The 23,350-nt window shown below is 39.4% G+C and overlaps 1 protein-coding gene across 1 annotated transcript in view; it reads left to right on the top strand.

The window, feature by feature from the left end:
• The first annotated feature begins 1,882 nt into the window (after positions 1–1,882).
• Positions 1,883–23,350, top strand: part of HEATR1 (HEAT repeat containing 1) — a 36,165-nt gene continuing 14,697 nt past the window's right edge. Inside the window, exons 1-26 of the mRNA XM_053972291.1 lie at positions 1,883–2,024; positions 3,706–3,922; positions 4,830–4,971; positions 5,491–5,592; positions 6,494–6,634; positions 7,769–7,980; positions 9,093–9,226; positions 9,927–10,035; positions 10,375–10,485; positions 10,936–11,053; positions 11,958–12,065; positions 12,478–12,573; positions 13,599–13,687; positions 13,945–14,156; positions 14,430–14,551; positions 15,140–15,337; positions 16,072–16,255; positions 16,520–16,668; positions 17,322–17,514; positions 18,045–18,217; positions 18,536–18,703; positions 19,549–19,791; positions 20,534–20,665; positions 21,082–21,188; positions 22,232–22,375; positions 23,121–23,239. Coding sequence (XP_053828266.1) covers positions 1,883–2,024; positions 3,706–3,922; positions 4,830–4,971; positions 5,491–5,592; positions 6,494–6,634; positions 7,769–7,980; positions 9,093–9,226; positions 9,927–10,035; positions 10,375–10,485; positions 10,936–11,053; positions 11,958–12,065; positions 12,478–12,573; positions 13,599–13,687; positions 13,945–14,156; positions 14,430–14,551; positions 15,140–15,337; positions 16,072–16,255; positions 16,520–16,668; positions 17,322–17,514; positions 18,045–18,217; positions 18,536–18,703; positions 19,549–19,791; positions 20,534–20,665; positions 21,082–21,188; positions 22,232–22,375; positions 23,121–23,239 — 3,865 coding nt within the window. The remainder of the gene's footprint in view (positions 2,025–3,705; positions 3,923–4,829; positions 4,972–5,490; positions 5,593–6,493; positions 6,635–7,768; positions 7,981–9,092; positions 9,227–9,926; positions 10,036–10,374; positions 10,486–10,935; positions 11,054–11,957; positions 12,066–12,477; positions 12,574–13,598; positions 13,688–13,944; positions 14,157–14,429; positions 14,552–15,139; positions 15,338–16,071; positions 16,256–16,519; positions 16,669–17,321; positions 17,515–18,044; positions 18,218–18,535; positions 18,704–19,548; positions 19,792–20,533; positions 20,666–21,081; positions 21,189–22,231; positions 22,376–23,120; positions 23,240–23,350) is intronic.

Raw genomic sequence — 23,350 nt, 5'->3', positions numbered from 1 at the left:
TATTTCTGTCATAGCTACGAAACTTCACAGAACTGGTGCTGGAATATCTTTGGTATCATTTTGTCCTTCTGCTGACATCAGTTCGGGAAAATTTTATTTCTGATTTTTGTGTCAGGCTTTTCTTGGTTTGGCACAAGCCATGTTCCCTTTATGGCCTTGTGCACCGACTTCCAGGTGCAGAACCCTGCAACCTTGAATACAAACTGATGGGAGACATCACAGGTTTTAACATCAGAAATTTATTTTTTGTCTGAGGTTAACCAAATCTTGGATGAGAGGCTCAGTGAAGCCATGGAGTTTCCACCCTTGGAGATATTCCAAACACAACTGGGCAAAACCATGAGCAAAATGCTCTAAGCTGGTCCTGCTCTGGGGCTGAATCAGATGGCTTTTAGAGGACTCTTCCAGTCTACATTGTTCTGAGGTTCTGCAGCTAGGATCTAGCCCACAAACATCACTGCAACTTTCAATACCTTCTGCTCATGGGAGTCCTGCACTTTCCCTAACTTCACTCACTCCAGATATGGAAAAATCCTAAGGTAGAACAACTTTAGTTGCTCTAGTTGTTCCATCTCTTCTCTGTGAAGAGATATTTGGTGGATCCCCACTCCAGGCTGTTGGGCTCAGCACAAAGCCAGCAGCAGCCATGCCACGCTGAGGTGTCTTCATCTCTCCATTGCTGCTGCCTTCTCACCCTGGCTGCTGCCTGGCCTGGTTGCTGCCTCACTGCAGGCAGGCTAGGCCTGCCCCACACCTACGTGATGCCTCCAAAGGGACACGGCACTGTGAGGCACCTACCTGGATGGGTGACACCATCCACAATGGCCACAACAGCTGCTTTCCTCACGGACACCAGCCACACGCCGACACGGCCGCTCCTGGAAGTGGCACATACTCAGCTGAATCATGGAATCATTAGGGTTGGAAAAGACTTCTAAGATCATTGTGTCCAACCACTAAGCCAGCACTGCCAAGCCCACCACTAAACCATGTCCCTAAATCCCACATCCACGTGTATTCTATCCACCTCCGGGGATGGTAACTCCATCACTTCCCTTCAGTTCCAATGCCTGACCACCCTTATGGTGAAACAATGTTTCTTAATATCCAAACTAAACAAGCACAACTCGAGGCCATTTCCTCTAGTCCTGTCACTTGTTGCTCGGAGGAAAAGGCCAACTCCCACCTGGCTACCGTCTCCTTTCAGGAAGTTGTAGAGAACGACAACGTCCCGCTGAGCTTCCTTTTCTCCAGGCTAAACACCCCAGCTCCCTCAGCTGCTCCTCACAGGATTTGTGCTCTAGACCCTTCACCAGCTCTGCAGCCATTCTCTGGATTCGCTCCAGCACCGCAATGTCCTTCTTGCACTGCAGAGCACAGAACCGGACACAGGATCTGACGATCCTTTCCCTGGTCCTCCTGGCTACACTATTCCTGACACAGGCCAGGGTGCCGTGGCCTCGCAGCTCTCGCCCGGCGGCTCCAGCCCCTTTCCCGCCGGGCCGCTCGCCGGCCGCTGCCGGGGCGGGGCACGGCCGGGGCCGGTCCGGGCCCGGCTCCCGTCGCCGGGGCGGGAACTTCCCGAGCCTCGGGAGCAGCCGCTTCCGGGTGAGCGGCGCGCGCAGCGCACGTGGGCCCGGCGGGGAGCGGCGGGAGCCAGGTCGGTGGCGGGGACCGGGATCGGGACAGGGATAGGGACACGCGTCACCGCCGGGCGCTGTTCCCTTCCTCCCGGCCGGGCCCGGCCCGGCCACACTTGCGCGCCCCGAGCGGCAGCGGGGCCGCGCTGGGGCCGGGAGAGGCGGCTGCTTCATCGGCGGGCCTGCTGTGGTTTTCTTCCCCCAGTTTTCTCCGGAGGCTCCTTTCCCCGAAACGCGGAGCCATGACGTCCCTGGCGGAGCAGCTGAAGCGGCTGGCGCTTCCCCAGACCGATCCCAGCCTCCTGGATCGCAGCGAGGTGGCATCACTGCTCTTCACCTGCAAGGAAGCCGCGACTATTGACAGGGACACGTTTTTTGCCATCGGTGAGTTTGGCTGCACTGGCTTTAAAAACACTCCAAAAAACAGATGGAGGAAGATAAATAGGAAAGGCATACCCGTATTCAAAAAAAAGCCAAAAGGATAGTTCAAAAAGCTGCCGGCTAGTCAGCATCACTCCAATCCTTGGGAAAACCAGGGAGCAGTGCCTCTACGAGCATGTTTCTGGGCACGTAAGGGTAAGGTGAAGGGGTAGAATCAGGGATCACCAAGATGCTCAGGGACTGGAGAATTTGCCCAATAAGGAAAAGTTGATGAGAGGAATGTCTCTGGTCTCATTCAGTCTGAAGAAGAGAAGGCTTTGGATGGGTCTCATAGGAGCCTGCCATTACCTTTGAGGAGGTTCCCAGAAGATGCACCAGGCGTGTATGGCTGAAGGACAGGAGACAGTGGGAGTAAGTTGAAAGAACAGGAGTTAAAACTGAACAGATGGAAAAGTTTTTTCAGTGTGAGGACAGTCAAGCAGTTAAAAAGATTGTCTGGGGAGATTGTGCTTGGTAAAAAGAAAAAGTGACTTTTTTGAAAACTCTCTCAGGATAATACCCTGAGCAACCTGGTCCAATTTTGGAGACCCTTTTAACCCTGCTTTGAGCAGAGCCTGGGACTGGAAATCTCCCAGTGTGCCTTCTGACATGAATTCTTGTTTCATGAAAACATGCTGATGCCCTGTTCTTGAGTAATGTTATGGTAAACAAATAATGTGAAGTGGCAGTAGCCTTTGCAGTGTTGTCACACTTCAAATTCTTTATGCTCTATCCCTTTCCATTTTTGTGTAAAATTTTATCTGGGAATTTGATACTGTTGAATAAGAAAGCTGTTTTCTAAAACCAGACAGATTAATATCATGTTTTAATTTTAGATATATATCTTTGATGCAGCACAGTGTGGTTTTTTGGTTTCTTAAATAGTTACTCTAGAACTGCTTGGCTGAGTTTGGGGATGGAGTTTTTATGGTCTCTTATCCAATATTGGACCTCTGGTCCAGTATTTGATCATTCCACTGTTAGAAGAAATAAAATCTATACATTGGGTTTGAGTTTCCTATGTTCCAGATTGCATCTGTTATCCTCCCATCCTTCCACTATGCATCTCCCAGAAGAGTTTGGCTCCATCTCCTTGATAACCCACACTATATCCTGCTAAGTAGCTGCAGACAGCAGGAAGATTTCCTTTTGACTCTCTCTTCTCCAGGCTGAGCAGTTCCTCCTTTTCCTTGTATGTTGTTTTCCAGCCCCTAGACCATCTCAGCATTCCTCTACTGAACTCATATCTAGAAATGTTTTTCTTCTACTGATGATCTCAAAATTGCACACAGGGCTCCAGCTGCAGCTCACAAATGGAAGGGACAGTTCCCCCCTCCCTCAGCCTGTTGGCTGTGCTCTCAGGCACAGCACAACCCAGGATGCTGCTGGCCTTCATTGCTGCAAGAGCACTCTGCTGATAGTTGCTAATACTGTTTTTCTTTGTCAGTTGAGAAATAGTTTAAGTATATCAAAGGTTTTTGTCTTAGGCCTCTTTATTGTTTGTTTTGGTTTGCTTGGTGAGGATGACATATACCAGTACAGCAAAAAAGTTGGATATGCCAGTGAGCAGGTAAGTGGGTAGGACTGGAGAACAAAAACTGTCATGTTAAAAGCATTCCTCCCATTTTAATTTTTTTCCCCACAGGATGCACTGGCTTAGAAGAGCTGATGGGCATTGATCCTTCATTTGAAGAGTTCCAGTCCAGTTTGTTTAGTTCCACATCCAAAGGCCTTGAACGCAGTGTTCAGACTAAATCAGTAAATCAGCAGCTGAATAAGAATATTTCACTGTTCCTTATTCACCTGTCCCCCTACTTTATGCTTAAGCCAGCCCAGAAGTGCCTTGAATGGCTGATTCAGAGGTAATCCACTGAATATCCTACATGTCAATAGATAAGGCTAGAAATGCAAGATTTATTTTTCCCCAGTGAGAAAAATTTTGAATAATTTTACTTTAGCTTTCTGAAAATAGGTTAAAATGTTAATAATGTGCATTTAGACTTAGTCCTTGTGGGGCCAGATGCTCTTTTTTGCCAATTAGATTTTTATTTTTCGATAAATTTCTGTGATTATTTTGATCTGTCATGGTACTCTGTATAAAAGCAATTACTTCCATGCCTGGCTTTCACCAAAGTTGCCCAGCCCTAAGCATCTTACAGAGCACATAGAGAGGCACTTCTATATTGTGCTTTTAGAAGTGGGCTTTTTAAAATAGCAAAGTTTTGATATTAACACTGTACCATGAACCCTAACTATTCTTATTTCAAGGTTTTGTGAAGGTGTGAAGAAAAAAGCAATGAAGTATTTTGTGATGTTATATTTATTTATATAAATTAACTTATCCAAATGCAGAAAGTGCATTTCTTATCATGAAAGAGTGTGTGATTTTCCTGATACACATTTCTTTGAATCACAATTTTTTTATAACGGTATTGTACTGAGAGATTCATACTAGATTATTGTAACATCTGGTATAATATTGAAATCTGTGCAGAAGAAATTAAGGTAATTTTAAGTCGTACAGGGACATAAAATTGTTGATAGTGAGAGGAAAAAATACGCTAGCACTATTTTTTTCTTCTAGCATAAACAGGCTACCTTGAGTTTCTGGACTGTAGGTGGAACATAGATCTGACTCAGTATGACAACCATGTCAGGTCTTGCTTAAAAGCAAGTAAACAAGGTATTCTGAGAGGAATGTGGAGGGGTCTTTTTTCCTTTCTGGGTTACAGATACCTTTTAATTACATATGTATGTTCTTTTCCTTAGATTTCACATTCATCTCTACAATCAAGACAGTTTGATTGGTTGCGTTCTGCCATATCATGAGACTAACCTATTTGTGAGAGTTATTCAACTTTTAGATATAAAAAGCCCAACTCATAAGTGGCATTGGATGGATCCAATACGGGTAAAGTACTTAACAGATGCAAGATGGAAAGACCCTTAATGACTTTATTTAATAATATCTTGACTCTTCTACTCTACTTATGAATATGGTCCACCAATTTATGTGGTTAGTTGTAGAACTGTACTGAAAGGTTTAATTACAGGAACGGAGCCTGGATGCCCACATGTTGTTTCTGCTATCTTTCTTTAAAGGTGAAGTTGATATTAAAAAGCTTTGACTGTAATTACTCTTTGCTTTAGATAAGTTAAAGCATGCTTTTACGGTATAAGTATTTGCTACTGCTAGGAAGATACATGAATTTATGTTTATTTCCATGTATCTTAAATGTAATACTCTTTATCATGTGTCTTAATGTAGACACAAAACATTCTAGAGCAGTGTGAAGAAATCCATTGCTTATTTCAATTTAAACAGTGTTTACTCATCAGTAGGATTAATACAGAGATTATAGTAATTTTTACTTTCTGTGCTTCGTTTTACTCTGAGTGTTCTAACTTTACTTTTTTTCACTGTGTAAAGAAACCTGGAGTCCCACTGGCAAGGGGTACTGTCATTACACACTGCTACAAAGACCTGGACTTCATGGATTTCATCTGCAGGCTGGTGGCAAAATCTGTGAAGGTTGTTCATTTATTCTAGAACATTGCTTGTTGTCACTTTGTCTTTTCTGTGTTTTTATGGTAGTGTGCTATTTCTTAATATTTTGAACTGCATATCAAAGAGTAAAATAATTTATCAGTAAACAATATGAGGATTTCTTTTATTATAATTTGTGAAGATGACAGTCTGTCAGAAGTTCTTATAAGAAGTGGCTGAGAATCAATGAGCCATGACAAAACAATTTGGCCATACTGTATTATTTACTGTGTTGCCTCAGGTTACTTAATTGTCTTAATTTCTTCCATAAACTCATTCCTTCTATTAGTCTTTAACTGTGCTCTGAATTTCCATGTCTCTTCTGGGGGTTGTCATGGGTGTTTTAATACACATCTTCAAATATTAATGAGACTTTGAAATTGAGGATGTTAGAAGGTGGGCAAATTTTTTTGTATTTTTCAGCTATTGTCAAATAGAGGGCTAGTTCTGTAGTCTCAGAAGGGTAAGATGTATGATAGATCCAGTTATTTAGAGAACTGGGATGCATCTGCTGTCAAACTAAGCAAAGCAGACACAGTAACTGAGTTTATTCACAGGTATAGAAGGAGGTGTTAAGCATAAAACCTTTTAGCTTCTTGGCTGTCCAGCTCTGAGTCTTGAGCAGTACACCAGGATCACACGTGATTTTGGCTGCCTTATTCTGATTAACTACATCGGCACCCATTTCCATCTGCCGTGTCTGTGAGGAGGAGCAGTAACCTCTTGCAAGGATTTCTGCTGTGAGAGGAGATGACTTAAGTTGTGCCAGCAGGAGCTCCTGGAGCTTGCAGGCCAGAGTTGTAAGATTTTGGTGGTTTGAGGGAAGCCATATGTGCATTTCCACTTACCCTGATGTCTGAACAACTGATTTTTTTCTGTGATCCAGGTCTTTTCAGAGTGTCCCAGCAACTCAGCTCAACTGAGAGTCCTCCTTGTGTTTTATGCTTCCACCATTGTGTCAGCTCTTGGAGCTGCAGAGAAGATAACAGACACTATGGTCTCTCTTCTGCTCCCTTATGTCCAAAAGGTAGGTGAAGCTGTTTCCCTCCTGTGTGATGAAGTGTACTGTGTTCTGCAGACGTGCATCTGCAGATAACATCCAAGAGAGATATCCTGTGTGATACATAGTGTACCAGTCAGCCTGATTTGAAACCTCAGGCAGGTGAGGGTCCATGGGAAATAATGTTTTTTCACACCTCAGATGAGCACTTTAGGAACTGTTTTCTACTTTGCATGAGGAATGGAGCTGTGAGAAATGGATACACAGTTTGAAGACTGTCTTTGCTTTGAGATTTATCATGCTAAACCATGAGGAAATGGTGTCAGGGTAAACAGCCTGGTTTAATATCCTCTCTTGTCCACGATTGTTGCTTTGTCAACAAACAAAGCAGTAGTTGATAAATGTGTCTTCTTTATCTGTGGACCCTGCATGACAGATTTTTCTTCTTGAAAGCTTAGTTTATAGATACCTTAAGCATTAACATATTAGGCTACCCCGGACCGAGTCCCACAGGGTAACCCTCAGTTGGCTGGTCAACGGGTGCCTGGATAGCGTAATTAAAATCCCCACCAGGAAGACCGAAGGACTCTTGAGCTGCTGGAATCGAAGCGGGTTTATTGAGGATTGATCGAAGGAGTAGGGAGGCAGAAATAGGAGCAGGGAGACAACCACACTCAGGGGAGCAGACTCTGAGGGCGACCCAGGGAAGGAGGGGCCAGAGTATATAACTGGGGAGGGAAGGAGTAGCTAGGGTACAAATGATCCAGTGGGAAAAGGGTGTAAGGGAGGAACAGGGATGGGGTAACATAAACTGGGCCAATGAGGGAAAAGGGAAGGAGTGGTTTACAGAGGGAACCATTAGAAACAACGAGAACGGGGAACTTTCCAGAACTTGGGGAGATGACAGCCACAAACTGACAGGTGATGGGCATGTGCTCATTTGCATTGGGGGGCAGAGGACTCTGGGGAAATGCCTTATGCTAAACAACTGTAGTTTCCCATGACATTCCCACACTGTCCTCCCCATGGGCACATCCCACATCAACACATGGAAAAGAACATAGTAGGATTCCGTGGATGTCAGAATAAAAATTATTTTTATGTTAATGTACTCTTTTATGTTATTCTGTGTTGAAAATTCACCTTTATCTCTTTTTCTAGGGCTTGAAATCCTCTGTACAGGATTACAGAGCTGCAACATACATGATAATCTGCCAGATTACGGTAAAACTGACAGTGGAGACTTCCTTGGTGCATTCCTTGATGGTACAGATAAGCAAGACATTTTTGAAAGTGCCCTCATTAATCAGGGATGGGCTGGCTTGCTTGAACCTACTTCTGCAAACTCAGAAAGGAGATAAACTTGGGAAAAAGTAAGTCTACATGAATCAGATTTCCCCACTTTCTAAAATTCCAAACTGCGCTTTGATAATTTGAAATTTTTATATCTTCATCATTAAAGGGATACTTCCCTGTCAGAAGTTTTGGTTGTTAACATTTCAAAGGGCTTGCAAGTTCCTTTGGCTTACTTTGAAAATTTGTATGCTCACTGCAGCAGAGGAGTCTCAGTGGTGCAGTCTGGTCATCTCTTGGTCCTTCTGCTTCTTCTCTTAATAAGGGATTGATGTCAGTGTGCAAGACTGAGCCCTGTCAAGTAAGAGGTTTTCTGGAAAGTGCAAAGAAGTTCTGTCCCTTCAGTGGAAGGGCTTTGAGTTGGTGTAGTTTAACACCTGAAGCGTAAGTGCTTCTATACCACCACTTGTTTGGTCTCACTTCAGGTGAGGTGTTCTCCTGGAGGCTCATGTGGTAGGTTCCCACCCATCTGGCACAGTTGGCTTGTGCTAGTAACGTGCATGTGAACATAGTCCCACATGCGGCAGGGCATTTGCTTGCTGGCAGAGAGGAGTATTCCAATAGGAAAAATGTTATGAGTGATATATAGAGTGATTACTTTCCAGATAACTGAACACTGTCATACGTTAAAAAGTGCAGGTATGGGGTTGATATATTATGCAGCATCCAGCCAGATGGGTGTAAAAGGAGACAAGATGAAGCTTTGTGTGAGCCAAAAGGGAAATGGCTTCTCCTCAGAGGATCTGTCATTGCACGATTACTTCTCGTCCCTTTTGCTGCGTCTGGGGATAGATATGCTCCTTGCAGTGTGAGGATATCTGTTCCTGTAATTTATACAAGTATTTTTCCTTTTACTGTCAGCTTTGCAAAAAACAGAGGTAGGTTCACTGTGCTGTTGCAGCAGCTGTGCTCAAAATGGCTGACAGTACCCTCTTTTCTTCTTGGATATTAAATTTGCCAATAAACATCTGGCATTAAGTGGAGCCCTTTAAATCTTTTCAGTGTTTGTTTACAATGGGGCTGTTACCTGATGCTGGGAATTGAATCCTTGTGAAGTCTGCATGGTTTTGAAAGTGTTTGTAACCCAGATAAGCATACATACTTTTCTTTTTCCCCCCTTTCAATTGTGCAGGCCGTTTAATTATCTGTGCAAAACCCCAGAACTGGTAACACTTTTGCAAGGCCTGTCAGCAGGCTATGATATCTCTCCTCTTCTCCGCTACCTGTTGCCTCACCTTGTTCACACCATTGTGAAAAGTGATACAGGTAAGTTAGCACAGATTTTTTGTAAAACTTGGATCAGCATTAAGGATGGATAACTGTGGTAAATGTCACAGCTGTGTAATTGCTTCTTCCATTGAAACTGTGCCAGTACCTGTGAAGACCTGATTGAGCTTCTGTGTTTGCTTTTTTTTTTCTTTTTTTTTTTTTTTCCTTCTTAAAGGTGTATTGTAGTACTATGAAATCTTGGGTAGATTGCATGTACTCCCTATGTAGTTTAATTAGGGGACACCTGTGTTTACCCAGAGAATTAAATGTGCCTGGGAACAGTCTGATGCAGCAATGCTGCCAGGCATGCAGTTGTAGCCTGTGTCTGTGCTAGAGACTCTGCTTGCACTGTGACATTTTCATGCTGAGTCATGACTGGGAAAGCTGTTTTGTTAAAAAGGTCCAGATTCACACAAGGAATGCTCTAGGGAAGTTGCTGGCACAGCTTTTAGCAGCAGGTCTGGAACATGCCAAAGCATCCTTGAATTTATTGGCAGCAATCCAGGCGTTGGCATTTTAATGACATTGGTATAAAGCATTGCTCATGGATCACAGAGAGTTAGTACTGGATGAGCACTGTGGTCTTCAAGCTGTGTGCTTCGTTCACCAGAGGATGATGCCTGTAGAACCTGTTTTCTTTAATCAGTATGAGGCGACTGTTCTCTAACTATAGTTCATCTTTTATGAATGTCCTTAGAGGAGCAAGAAGAATCTGAGGAGACAGAAAATGACATTTACATCAAGCATCTTCAAAATATTCTTGAGAGTATACCACTGGAAAAGGATTTAGATTCCCTGTTGGCTTCGTGAGTTGACTTCAGTTCTTTTTCTTATGCAGTACTGCAGTCACTTCTGGTTTAATAATAAATAATTCCTGACCATGGCATTAGCATTATATGAGCATGTTTTTCTGAGTTCATAATTCAAGTCCAGATGTGGATTTTGAAATTTAAACATTCAGTAACCCAGAAGAGCCATTCATTTAGTATTTGTGGGACAGAGTGAAACTTGAGGCCAGCAGCAAATCTGTACTTGCAGTAAATAATGTATATTAATCCTAATCTGTTAAGCACTGGGCTTTATAACAGTAATAAAAAAGGTACCATGCAAAACGTTGTGGCTTTTTCTTTTGTTTGTAATTTCAGCAAGTTTCTTGAAGAGTTTATCTCGCGTGGTACAGAGATTGAATCTAATCCCACCAAAATGGCTGCACTCAATCAAAAGATCCTTCCTCTCATCAGACTTCTTGAGAGAAAGTAAGTTGCATTTTTCTATGACAGACCCACAGTCTGTAGAGCGGTGATATCAGCAATGATCTTGGATTATTTGGTGTAGTAAGCACAATAGTCTTGCTGAAGTAGATACAAAAGAAGTAACTGACTCCTAGACTCTGTCCAAATTTTATTTTACTGATTGTCATTACATATTTTGTTAACACTGTAATACATGGATGCAGACCTACGGGCTTTGTACAGCCCTTTACTTTGTAGCATGAGCTTCTCTGCTCATTATGTCTCCTAGTGGTCTGCAAATCATTCATCTGTTAAGACATAATGGTTTATTGCCTTTGCAAAACCACTTCAAATATCAGGTTTGGATGAATGCATGTGCATTCAGTTTCCTTGGTTTTCCCTGTATTTCTCCTGTAAATACATGTTTTTCTATAATCCTCTGAAGAAAGTATTGATGGTTTTGTCTTTTGGCAGGTATCCTAAAGCCTTAGACTCTGTGTTGGAGAAGCACCTGCAAGATTGCACAGATGAGGCTGACCAAAATCTTTTTCATCAATTTATTTCTCTTTCATTAAGCTGTGGCAAGTACAAGGTAGGTAGGATTGTGATCCTAGATCTTGTATGGTTATACGGTCAGAAGGCTGATTTTTGACAGAGTTCTGCTCTCTATTCCTCCTTGTAAACAAACTGTCTACCATTCCCACAAAAAAAAAAAAAGAAAAAAAAAAAAACCAAAACAAAAAAAAAAAAAAAAAAAAAAAAAAAAAAAAAACCAAAAAAAACCAAAACACCCTAACTTGATTAAACATTTTGTGGGGGGAGCTTGGTCAAAACTGTGGTAAAACAAAAGCTGTCAGTCTTTTAAGTTTTTTTTAATCATAAGGACTCGTAAGTGTGGGTTTTTTTCCCTGGTTAAACAGTATTATGGCTGTTGTTTGCAATGATTGAAAGACTGAAAGCACTTAGGAAAATATGACAAACCACATAAAGAAACACTTCCTGTAATTTTGTACTGTTTTAACAAAGGTGCAGATTCTGTGTCTGAGTAACAAGTGGATTAACAGAAACACAAGGCATGCAGAACAGAGGCATATGACTCTCTTCCAGCTTTTAAGGTTCCTGAGATAAGTGCACGCAATTGGACTAGCAGGGATGCCTTTTTAACAGTTTCTCTCTGTGCTCTGTCACATTGACATTGTCACTAGAGCTTTCTCAGAATCCTTAGATAAGAGTAATGCTTTTCTAGGACATAATGGTGTCTGTGGCTTACTGTACTTTTCAAGCTATCTTCCAAAAACTGTCTGCAATAGTGAAGAAATGTAATAATTTAAAATAGTTATACAATATCATTGTACTGTAGTTCATCTTTCTAGGTTTTGATTATGCAGGTTTTCCTCTGATACAAAAAATTGCCATAAGAATGTCTCCCATTATCCTTATGTATATTTAAAATATTTTTAACATGTAATGGGGTCACTGTGAAATCTGTATTTCAGTTTCTGGAAGACTCTGATACCTCCCTTCTGCTTAGTTTGAATCATCCTCAGCCTGCTGTGCGGGTCCTGGCTCTTCAGCATTTGAAAGGTGTTATTGAAACTTCAAAGGTTTGTGTCTGAACCTCTCGCTTACAGAACTGACTTAATATAGAATGTCTTCAAAACGTTTTTGCCAGACTTACCAGTTGAAGATGAGTGGTATGTGAAACTGTGCCTATGTCATCCTTATTGCTTTTCATGGTGTTTTCAGTAGGCTTCTGTCACCATTTCCCCATATTCTGGAGTCTGGATATAGTTCTTGTTGATTAAGCTGCTCACCTTCTCATAAAGTCCAAGTTAATTAATATTTCTAGTTTTCTTTCTTTTGTTATTGAAAGTTAGTCTGCCTATAAGGTTTAATTTAGATTATATTACCACTTCTCTTACACTAGAATTCAGATATTTCATTAAAAGCCTGTAAAGTGTTCTACAGACCAATTATTTATTTTCCCTTTGACTCTGTTTTCCTTTATTTTTTCAGGAAGGTTTTGATCAGGCTTTCATAGAAGAAGCAATTTTTGGACGGCTCAAGGATGACAACAGAGATGTTGTGATGTCTGCTCTCAGTTCTTTGGAGGTAAGTATGTGTCTTTTGGCATGCAAGATTTTCCCTGGTCTCCAATGTGTGTGTGCCTGGACTGTATTCTGTGTAGTTGTCTTTCTTGTCTTTGTGTCCTTATTGCATTACTTTTATCCTTTAACAGGTGAAAGCAACACAAATTCAGGAGAGTTGTGTTGTTTTCCATCTCACAAATTCTCCCCAAATCTCTGCTACCCGATCCGTACCAAGGTGTAGGCAGTTAAAGTGAATTTATCAATTTTGTTTTTCTTTTTTTTTTAATGTAGCTACTGAACCATACTTAAATCTTTGATTATTATTTGAGGCACGCTTCCTGCTTATTCTGTATGTTTTTCTATAAAAAGGCAAGCCACACTATCTGTCTTTTGGATGGAAAGTGGTGCAGTCACAAGACATTACTCCAGTGAGAGGTGCTCAGCTGAGTTTTTCCATATGCGAGTCATTTGGTCAGTTGATAGTGGCAAAGTCCTGAGCTCCAGCTCAGGTTTACTGGATAGGACTCTGGTATGCATTGTACTGATTGTTTCCAGCTAGAGTAACAGTCTGTCTTTATGGCTTCTGCTAGTAGTAGTGGATAATATTATTAGTAGTAGTGGAATTGGTCTTGTGTGTTCATTCATTCTTGATCACCAGTAAATAGGAATAGAAGCATGTGAGGGCTCCTTTAAACTTTAGTGTCTTTTGTTAATGTGCCTTTTATTTTTGTGATCCAGATGGAATGTAAAGTAAAAGTAATTCTTATTTAATTACAACATAGTTTGCATATTGTTTATAATTTTTACTAAACATTTCTACATTCAGTAAATTCTCCATACTTCAGCATCTCAAGAGGGCATACTGGGTAGCTTTATTACTTCTTTTCACCTGATAGTATTTTCAATACATGAACATCAGCAGGAATGCAGTTAGTAATTTTTGATCTCTGTTCCCACTTGGTGTAGCACATGCATTTTCCATTATGATGTGGTAGACTGTTTTGTATATTGTTGTATTTTCATTCATTTTTCTTGATTATGGTTCAGACTTTCAGGGAACAAGTCAATCCAGAAGTAATAGTATCAAGTCTTTTGAACATTTTCCAGAAAGCTGATCTTTCAAAGGATGGAAAATGGTATGTCCATGCTCTTTTTTTCAGTCTACATTATTTCTGTGCAAATTATTTTTTTTAAAGTAACTATAAAGAGTACTTCAAAAACTGTGTTTCTCTGCAAATGTTTTTTGTTATGCTATGTCTATGCTGAGTTACAGGAGAGATGTCCAATTATTATTTAGATACAGAAAATCACCATGGAGAATAGAGAACAAATGAAAGAAATATTGCTGATGTGATTGAGTAATGTGTTTTCAACATGATTTGTTCTCTTTTAGGTACAAGGTTTTGGAACAAGCAGTAAAAATTTTAGTCAAAGAGGAGATTTTGAAAGAGAAGAAAGAGCTGCTAGATGCAGCAGTAATGCAGTTGTTACCTTTTATGATAATCACTAATGCAAATTCAAAATCTGCAGATTGGAAAATGGCTGTGTGTTTGTCAGAGTCTGATCTCTGCTCCTTGCATCCTTTACTGAAAGGCTGGCCAGAAGGTAAAACATTCCTTATAACTAATTTGATAAGAGAAACCCTGTGGCAAGTTAGGACCTCATCTTTACTGAACCTAAACACATATTGAAGGAGGCAGGCTGTTACTATCAGGCTATCATGCTGTAACTGTGAATGGATTTTGAAAAAAACCTCTTTGAAAAAAGGTAGAAATTGTTTCGTGTGTTTCTGACTGATTCTAAATATTGAGCCACCAGTATGTTAATATGTGAAATTTATACCTAGATTATTCAATTTTTTTTTTTCCTTTGGAGTAGCTCTTGGAGAGGCAATTAAATCTACCAGGTCTACAGAGTTGGTTGGAGTGGCCAATGAGAAAATTATTCTGCTACTTTCTGGAAATTTGACATCAGGGGACCCTTCCTTACTATTGCAAAAGGTAAGTATACCATGTCAACCTAACCTTAGAGAAGTTTTACTTTTCAGGTGGTGACTGTAATCAAACAAATGTCATATAGAAGAACTTTGCATAGCTGTTCTAGGCACTAGTATGCTATCATCAGGCTGCTAGGCAAATACATGTGTATGTATGTGTATATATATAAAATTATATCTATTAATTATATATATATGCCTATATGTATTTATATACTATTACAGATACATAGATATATATAGCAAACCACAATACCATCCATATAAAACTAATTTCTTCCTTAAGGAAAAGAAGTGATTACCTTTTTTGACAAATGTTTAGTGTAACTAAATTTGAGGAATTTTTACCTTCCTGAAAAAGAATTTCTAGAGAGTAAGGAAGTATACCTGTAGGTTGTTCATAGAAACTGATATTTGTTGTGTGTTGTAAGGTTTCAAAGAGTACAATTACAGCAGACAGTAACTTTTTACCTACGATAGAAACTAAATACCATTTTTCTATTGCACCATTTTTCATTAACATGTTCAGTTTAGTCATAGTGAAGTCCCACTGTCATACTGATTTTTGTTGTCCTCCACTCTTTTTTCTAAGGTTGATGACCTGATACTTGTTGCTGAAACAGAATCTGACAGTGTGAGACAGAAAGTAGCTACTCATATAATCGGTGCAGTGCTTGTTCAGTGCTGCTGCAATACACAGATGAAGGGAAATTATTTGCCAGTGGCTATCAGAGTCTTCCACTTTTTGGATAAAAAAATTAAGAATCTCAGAACTTGTGAACCTGCAGAGGTAAGATGTAAACAGTGTGGAGAGGGTATTTTCTTTGTACTGAAAACCGTATTTAGAAGATTTTTTAAATTGTTTTTACTGAAGGCCAAGTTCAGAAACCTGAAGTGAAAAACCTCACCTTCATTTCTTCTCAGAGCAAAGACACACACTTGGCAATAGTGCCATTAAGAATTACTCTAATATTTTATGTGTGTTTCCATTGGAGTTTTCTTGACTTATCTTGTTGAGAAACAGCTCTAGGTTTTTTTCTGTGTGTAAGAAACCCATTTGAGCAGGGCTGTGTTTCTGTGTGTACATCCCCTCACATATACACACATAGTTACACATGGTAATTATTTATTCTGACCTCAGGTTATTCCAGTAACGATTTTTTTGTATATGCAAGTATCTGAAACATATGAATTCTTTTTCTGGAACCGAGCTAGATCAAAGTGTTAAACTGACTGTCAAAAGTGCTGCAATTCCCAATCCTTTTGAAGATATATTTTAGAGAGACTGATATTTTACTCTTATGTTACCTCATTTATGTGAACGGTAATTATGGTAGAAGGAGCTAGCATAGGTTTTAAAACTCCATATGCAAGTTTCAATGTAAAATCAGAAATGTAATTCACTCCATAAGGATACCTCTTTGGAGGTTGGAAATGAAACGTTGCTGAATTTTAATGCTAAATTTCCATTTTCTGTTGCATGGAATTGTGACAGAATACATTAAAATCAATTTTCATCCACAGGAAACTCCCCTAAGTTGGTCTGTTGAAACAATAGAGGAAACTTTGGTGCCTAAAGACTTGTTAAGTGCATATATAGAAAAGCTCAGCAGTGATGAGACTGCTCATGCAGAGGAGTCAGCTATGGTCCTGTTCTTATTGAGAGACTTCATTAATGGCCTAAAACCTCCCCTGTCCTTTTCAAAAGGTAGGTGTTAAGATTTTACCTGTTGGTAACACCAGCAAAAAAGGAAAGTTAATTTTTTTTTCTTTCAGAAGTTGTTGGAATCAAGGAGATGTTGCTTCCCTAACTTTCTCCTTTGTTATTGGTGTCTGTAAAGATGACTTACTTGTGAACATTAAATCAACCAAATGTATTGTCCTCTTTTAACTACAGATGTCTGTTTTCTCCTGGTTTCTGAGGGTGTTCCTATGCACCTGCTGGGTCTTAATTATAACCTTAATTTTTTAGAGGAATCTTGGTGGAATCCTGAATCTCTGAATCAAGATAGCCAAGACTACCTGCACCTCCTTTTGGGGCTGTTTGACCTGCTTGTCAGCGGAGCTAGTGAGGGAAGCGATGTTCTTCGGTACAGAGCATTGATGAATCTCTTATTCAAGGTATTATTATTGCTCTGAATTATGACTCAGTAACTATTTTATGGTTACATTAATTTTATGGAAAACTGAGAAAAATGGTCAACAATTCATGCAACACTGCTTGTGAAATTCAAGTACTGTGAGGAGATGGAAGTGTAAACTTCAGCTGGGTTACTTAACCCTAATTAAATGTAATAATGGAAAACTAAAGTTAAAAAACAAAACACAAATGTACTAGTGGAGGCAAAGATAAAAACATAACACTGATTCGCAGAACAAGATCAAGAGCCTAAAGTTTAAGAAAAAAGTTTTGGTTCTATCTTGGTAGTACAATAAAGGGTTGCTCTGTAAAATTTGGTAGTGTTTAAATACAGAAACTGGAAGGAAAACTTCTGGGAGAAATGTAGTGTTTCCTTATTACATCATCTCATGGTTTTTCACATGTATATGTAAATAACATCTGGACTTGTGTATACATGCAGCATTTACTCAGTAACTTTTTCTTCCCAAAAGACACTGTTTCGCTCTTTTTCTGAGACAAAGTTCTCTTTCAGTGTACTCCTTTGAAGTGCGTGGGGTGGTTTATCAAATGTTTTCAGTAGTTGTTTGCCAAATAAATTAAACAAGTGCTTTTTTTTCTTTTTTTTTCTCTTTTCCATTGTGTTTAATTTAAGGTACATCTAAAAGATTCAGAGGTTCTCTTCAAATTTCTTGCCATTTTATGGACTTACAGTTACAACCTTTCAAATCAACTGAACTATGAAGTCAGTGCAATGCTACAGACTCAGGCTCTGTATATTGGCTATGCACTGCTTGAATCACAAACAAACCAGAAAAAGAAACAACTGCTATCACCATCATCTCCAGGTAAAGTAAAAAGTATCTATCTGTCTGTGTGTCTCTCATCTTACAACTCAATCACCGTACTTTTTAATTTTGTGCAATTTTACAATATTTTATACCATGAAGGGTATCTCAAGTTATTTATGTTCAGCTGCACTGGGCTGAGACAGTTCTCTTGCTGATTCACTGGTGCAGTTGTAAGTCCAAGCTTGAAGTAAGTAAAGCCACATTTTTTTAAATTTTATAAGTGTTAAAGGAGCACAGGGCTGTGCTGAAGGAGTCAGTTACAGGACATTACTTTCTGTGCAGTCTCGGGGTGTGACAGTCAGCAGCAATATATGAACTCTGAGCTTAAACATGAATATAAGGACTGTGATGAAGTTCAGAGTCATGAATCTGTGAGACTCATTGGTTTTGTGTACCTTAGAGGTTTACGGTGAAAAGAGACAACTTCTTAATTCCAAAGTAATGTGGATGCCTCTTCAGCGACAGCTACAGTAAAATTTTCACCACTTTGCTCTGTTCTTTTCCTCCTTCTCTCGTTCTTCTTGTAGTGGTGATATCTCTGCTAATTAACTTGGTTAGTCCTGTGAGTGAAGTTCGAAGGGCTGCTCTCAACTGCCTCCATTCCTTGAGAGGAATAAAGGAGTCTCTGTTTCATCCTGTCCTTCAGCATTTGGAGCAAAAGACAGAAGAGATTGTATCTGACCCTACATACATAGCACAGGTATTTTTTAAATTAAGTTTTGTCTGCTGCTGTGAGCTTCTATCTCACAGAAAAGAAATCAAGTTAACCATTAAGGTAATTGTCTTTGTATCCTATAGTGGACTGATTTAACATTCTTTTAGGAACTATGAAAACATTCGAGTGATTTATTACATGGAGAGAGTTGAGAACCTAAGAGGCATTAACAGTGGTTTATTTCCAGATGAAGAACTCTGCTTATATCTCAATTGCAGTGTTATGAAAGCATCAAATAATTGTTGTTTTAAGGCATTTTTATTGCAAGAAAAGAACTTAATTTTCACTTTGCTAATGAACTAGATGATGGGAACTCTATTTGAGGAGCTTGAGACACAGCCAAAACAGAAATCCCAGAAGAAAAAATTGTTGGAATCTTTGGAAAACTTACTTGATTGTGTACAGAGCCCTATTTTCCCATCATATATTGCAAGAAACTTAATGAAAATTCTTCATGAAATCCATGGTGAAGTAAGTGTTGCCTTTTGAGTATTTTAATGGGTTCTGCACTTGAGTGAAATGCTGAAATCACATTTCATTTAGTGGTAATGCTGTTAAAAAATTGCATAATATATTAGATTACTAGGTATTAAGTTGACACCTCCAATAATATGCTGTAAAACTGCAAAGTATGGTTTAATGAAACATTAAACATTTTCTTGCTCCTTCCAGGAATGTAATGGCTGCAGAATTTTGCACTGGAGTTTTTAAAGAAACTCCCTTGATATTACTAAAGAATACTATTTCAGAAGAGACTGTTACAGAAGACATTTATTACTTTGGTTAGTGAACATAGTTTTCTGTACAGAATTGCAAAGTATTAAGTAGTGCTGTGAATTTCTTTTGTATATATTAACTTACTCTTATCTAGCATATTCAGAATTCTCCCAAGTACTGGAAAATATGACTTCAAAGTTCAAAAAGCTGAATTAAGCTTGAATTTTTATGTTCTGTTCAGTTGTATATGTCTTGAAAAGATTGTGAACTGCATAGCAGGGGTGAATAGTTTTGCTTCACATTTGGGTTTTGTGGAAAACAGCAGTCATAAATGGATGGAAAAATTACCTTGCTTCTGTACTTTGAAATTATGAAATAATGTTCTGCAAATGAGAATAGCAAAGGAGCAGATGAGCAGGTAGTTGACATAATCTTATATTATGCCTTGTATTTTTCCAGTTGAACAGCTGTTGCCTAAAATACTGTGTGTGGTGTGGTCCGAGAGAGGGGAAGCTGCAGTAAAATGAAGCTGTGCTACTGGAAAGTTGTTAAATTGAGAATGGATAAAAACTTCTGTTATGCATTATCTCTGTTTGCAGATGGTTCTCTCTCACCTCTTGCCTGCACTAAACCGTCTGCTAGAGAAGGTCTTTAAGAAATCTGAGGCAATGTTAAAAGATGAAGTCATTCTCCTGCATCTAATCCTTGGAAAGTTTAATGAACACTCAGCAACCCTCCTTTGCAAGAATCAGCAGAGTTTGGATTTATTTATCAAAAGTCTGCATGCTGCCAAGAAAATATATGAAGAAATTCCACCATTTCAGATCACAGCACTTGGGCAGGTATGGCTTTATGAAATACCTTTTATTTATTTTTAAACTTGAAGCAGCTAGCAGTGTTTGAGATTGGATCCACACAGAAAGGCTCTTTCTGTGTGGAGGAGTCCATAGCTTTCGACCTGTCTTTTTTGTACTACAAGATTTTAGTGTCTCCGTAGTGTCTTTGAAACATCTAAACAGGCTGCAAAACTTGAACTCTTAAAATTATCAGAAGGACGTACTGCTGCTTGCTCTATTTTTTGCATTTTGACAAGCACAAAATAGCAATACTGTATTTGCACACAGATGAGTTTCTGTATTGTTACAGATGCTACTGTTCCACAGGTTTTAGGTTTTTGTTGGTCAGGCAAATGCTTTACCTAATGTTTTTCATCTGAAGAAAAATTGTGAACAAAATGCAGTAGGTGAGAAATAGTTTAATTTGAAGGAAGCTGCAAATTCGGGCCTATATTGGCCAGGTGTTGGCACGTACTTCCCAAAGGCTGGCAACAGCAAGTTTGTTCCCCACACCAGTCATTTGAAAAAATTCAGAAATCAGTTTGTCTGTTGGATATTTCACATGTATGTGATCCACATCTTTAAGATTCCTGGATATATACAAATACATAGTTAATATGCAGGTTTTTGCAGTACTGCATGATGGGGTGTGTCATACAGAATCCAGCATATATTCATTCATCACCTTGTGATTTTGTTGCCCTCTTAAAGTAAACCTCTCTGCATCCTTTTTTTGCCCCTTTTGTAGATTACTAAACCATTCTTTGCAGCTGTGTCAGATGGAGTGGTGCAACAGAAGCTACTAAAAGTATTGTTTGACTTACTCTTAACCTGTAAGAACTCACTTTGTGCCCAGACTATCAGCAGTGTGTTCAAAGGGGTAAGTGGAAACCTCCAGAACACAGAAATATGTTCAAACCCATCACAGTGTGATTTTGTGTCACCTACATTCAGTAACACTTGTTTATGTCATTTATAGTGGGAAAGGAATGGGAAGCTTTTTGTCAGAAAATAGAATAGTGTTAATGGCATGAAAATTGTATTAAATGACTGCTTTTAAAAGGTGTTTCTTTAATATCCACCTATCAGTCATTTACTACACTAAGTGAATGAATTCAGCAGAAAGTCACTTCTTTTCTGCTGCACTGGTTTTCATTTTCTGGGATATGACAGGAATATGTGGATTATATACCCATATGTGCATGAAAGGCATGTATTTTTTTAAAAAGGCAGGGCACAGATATGTGATGTGACAAATTGTTCATTGGTGCTTGCATTGTTATTGTTTTGTTTCAGATTACAGTGTGTGCTGAGCAGATTGTCAGAGAACTGGAGCCTCCTGAGAAAACCAAAAGTCTGGCCACTGTTCAACAGACTAGAAGGCAGAAAATGCAGCAACAGAGGTAAAGTAATTAGAAACCCACAAGTATTATCTGTGCAGTTTGAAAACACCACTTGTCTTAATACGTTGCATAGTTTGTACTGACAATGCAAGCAACTATTTCTTCTTTTCACAGTAAAATAAATCCAAGCTACTTTTGGCATGGGAAAACCAGCTCATGCCGCTGTTTGAGAACTGATGGAAATACAGTCAAAATATATTAAAAAATCCAGTATATTTAATATTGACAGTTGCTGTTACAGAATCTTGACACAGTTGAACAAGACTCATTTTTGTTAATAGTAAGATTAGTTTTAAATATAGATGCAAGGGCAAATTACATACACTTGGCTGAAACCTAACAGATGTTCATCAAAATATTTGTTAGTTGACTGAAAAACAGTATTTTGTTTCTAATAAGGTGGTAATGTAATCACTAATTTTTAAATCTTTGTCCTGTTTCTTCTCTCCATTCTCATAAGGAACTGTTTTGTTCACTGTACTCACTCTCTTTAACATTCTTTCAGCCATATTGAGACAGGATATTGAGTTAATTTTCCTGGTTTAACCTGGAAGAGCTTTTCTAATTTTCCTTCACTTGACCATTTTGAATAATCATCACCTATTAGATTGACCCATCTGTAAACTGTACCTGTCACAGTTTACAAACACACATGCTCACACATCCCCCGTTGCCTGCATAGTCAGTGTGTTAACCACTAGTAATTCCAGAGAAGCAAGTTTCCTGGATGGCAAGCAGATCATCATTTGGACAGTTACCTGATAACAGATTTTTTTTTCTCCCCCACTTCCAGAAGTGTTTCCAAGAAACACTTGTTTTTTCAAATTCTGTCTGAATTTTTTTTGTTGTTGTTTGTTTAAAATGTGTTGCTGCTTCAATCAAAAGCCCACATACTGCCACCCCTCCAGGGAGCAGCAGTAAAGGACATACAATACTATGTCAAAGAAAAATTGTCTATTTTTAGTTGGGGGTGTGTGTGTGTTTTCTGAAGCACTGTAGCATTTCCTTTGAAAATCCATGATTGTCTTGTCTTGTCTTTTTAGAAAACTTCAAGATGCACAATTGGCACCAGAAACAAGGCACTCCAGCTGGCAGAGGGTGATGCTTATTCTGGAGTTACTGCAGCATAAGAAGAAGCTTCGGCATCCACAGGCGTTGGTACCTGCACTTTTCAACCTTCTGAGCAGGTAACACAGAGCCCTGGAACCTTCTCTGCTGCAGCAGGCACCCTAAGCATGGAAACATGGGCTACTGTGTCTCTGCTTTGTTGCCGTGTCTTGTAGCTTGCCTTTTTCAACTGAACTTCTTTTAGGCCAATCAGAGGAGGGGAATGGGAAGTTAATTATGATTTTTTTCCCTTTGAAACAGTAAGATTCTTATCTGATGCATAGCTTCTCTTCTGTGAAAACTTCATTGGGCAGAGGGCTTGGGATTGCCAAGAAGGGTGATACCTGTCTTAAAATTGGGATAATTGGCAGGAGTTGTGTCTTCAGCAGAGCTACAGCTAATTAGTAAAGAGCTAATTCTCTAAGCTTTGAAATTCCTCCCAACACATTGTGGAACAATCTTAGTCTAGCGCAACCTAAGGAAACTACTGTTTTTCCTGCCAGCCCTATATCCAGACACTTAGGAAAGTTTATATGTAGATTAGGTGTTTGTCTTTCTTTCTTTATGACTTGCTTGACAATTATAGTCCAGGCTATACTTAAGTTTTTGGCAGTGCTTTGATAAATGTCTTTTATTAGGCCAGTTGATGCATTTGAAAATAAAAAAAGAAACTTTGGCAAAGAAACTACCCAGTCTTTTGGCAAAGACTTTATGGAAGCCTCAGTTTTGAACTTCTGTGGAATTAAAATTGCAGTTGCTTATTTGTAGCTTAATATGCAGTTCAGTCACTTATTTTTCCATCCTGTTTTTTTCATGAACGTATAGGTGTCTGGAACCTAGGGCATCAAAAGAAGAAAATATGGAATATACAAAGCAGCTGATCCTCAGCTGCCTGCTGAACATCTGTCAGAAATTGTCATCAGATGGTGGCAAGGTCCCAGCAGGTAAAAATCACCACACTCATCCCTTGGTAATTCTGTCACTAGGTCAGCATTAAAACAATGGTTTCAACTTGGTTTTCTTCCTCAGTCTACACTATTTTGTTATGGAGAGAG

This window comes from Vidua macroura, chromosome 3 (genome assembly GCF_024509145.1).
Source record: "Vidua macroura isolate BioBank_ID:100142 chromosome 3, ASM2450914v1, whole genome shotgun sequence".
Taxonomy (NCBI): domain Eukaryota; kingdom Metazoa; phylum Chordata; class Aves; order Passeriformes; family Viduidae; genus Vidua; species Vidua macroura.
This window is presented reverse-complemented; position numbering and strand designations above follow the sequence as displayed.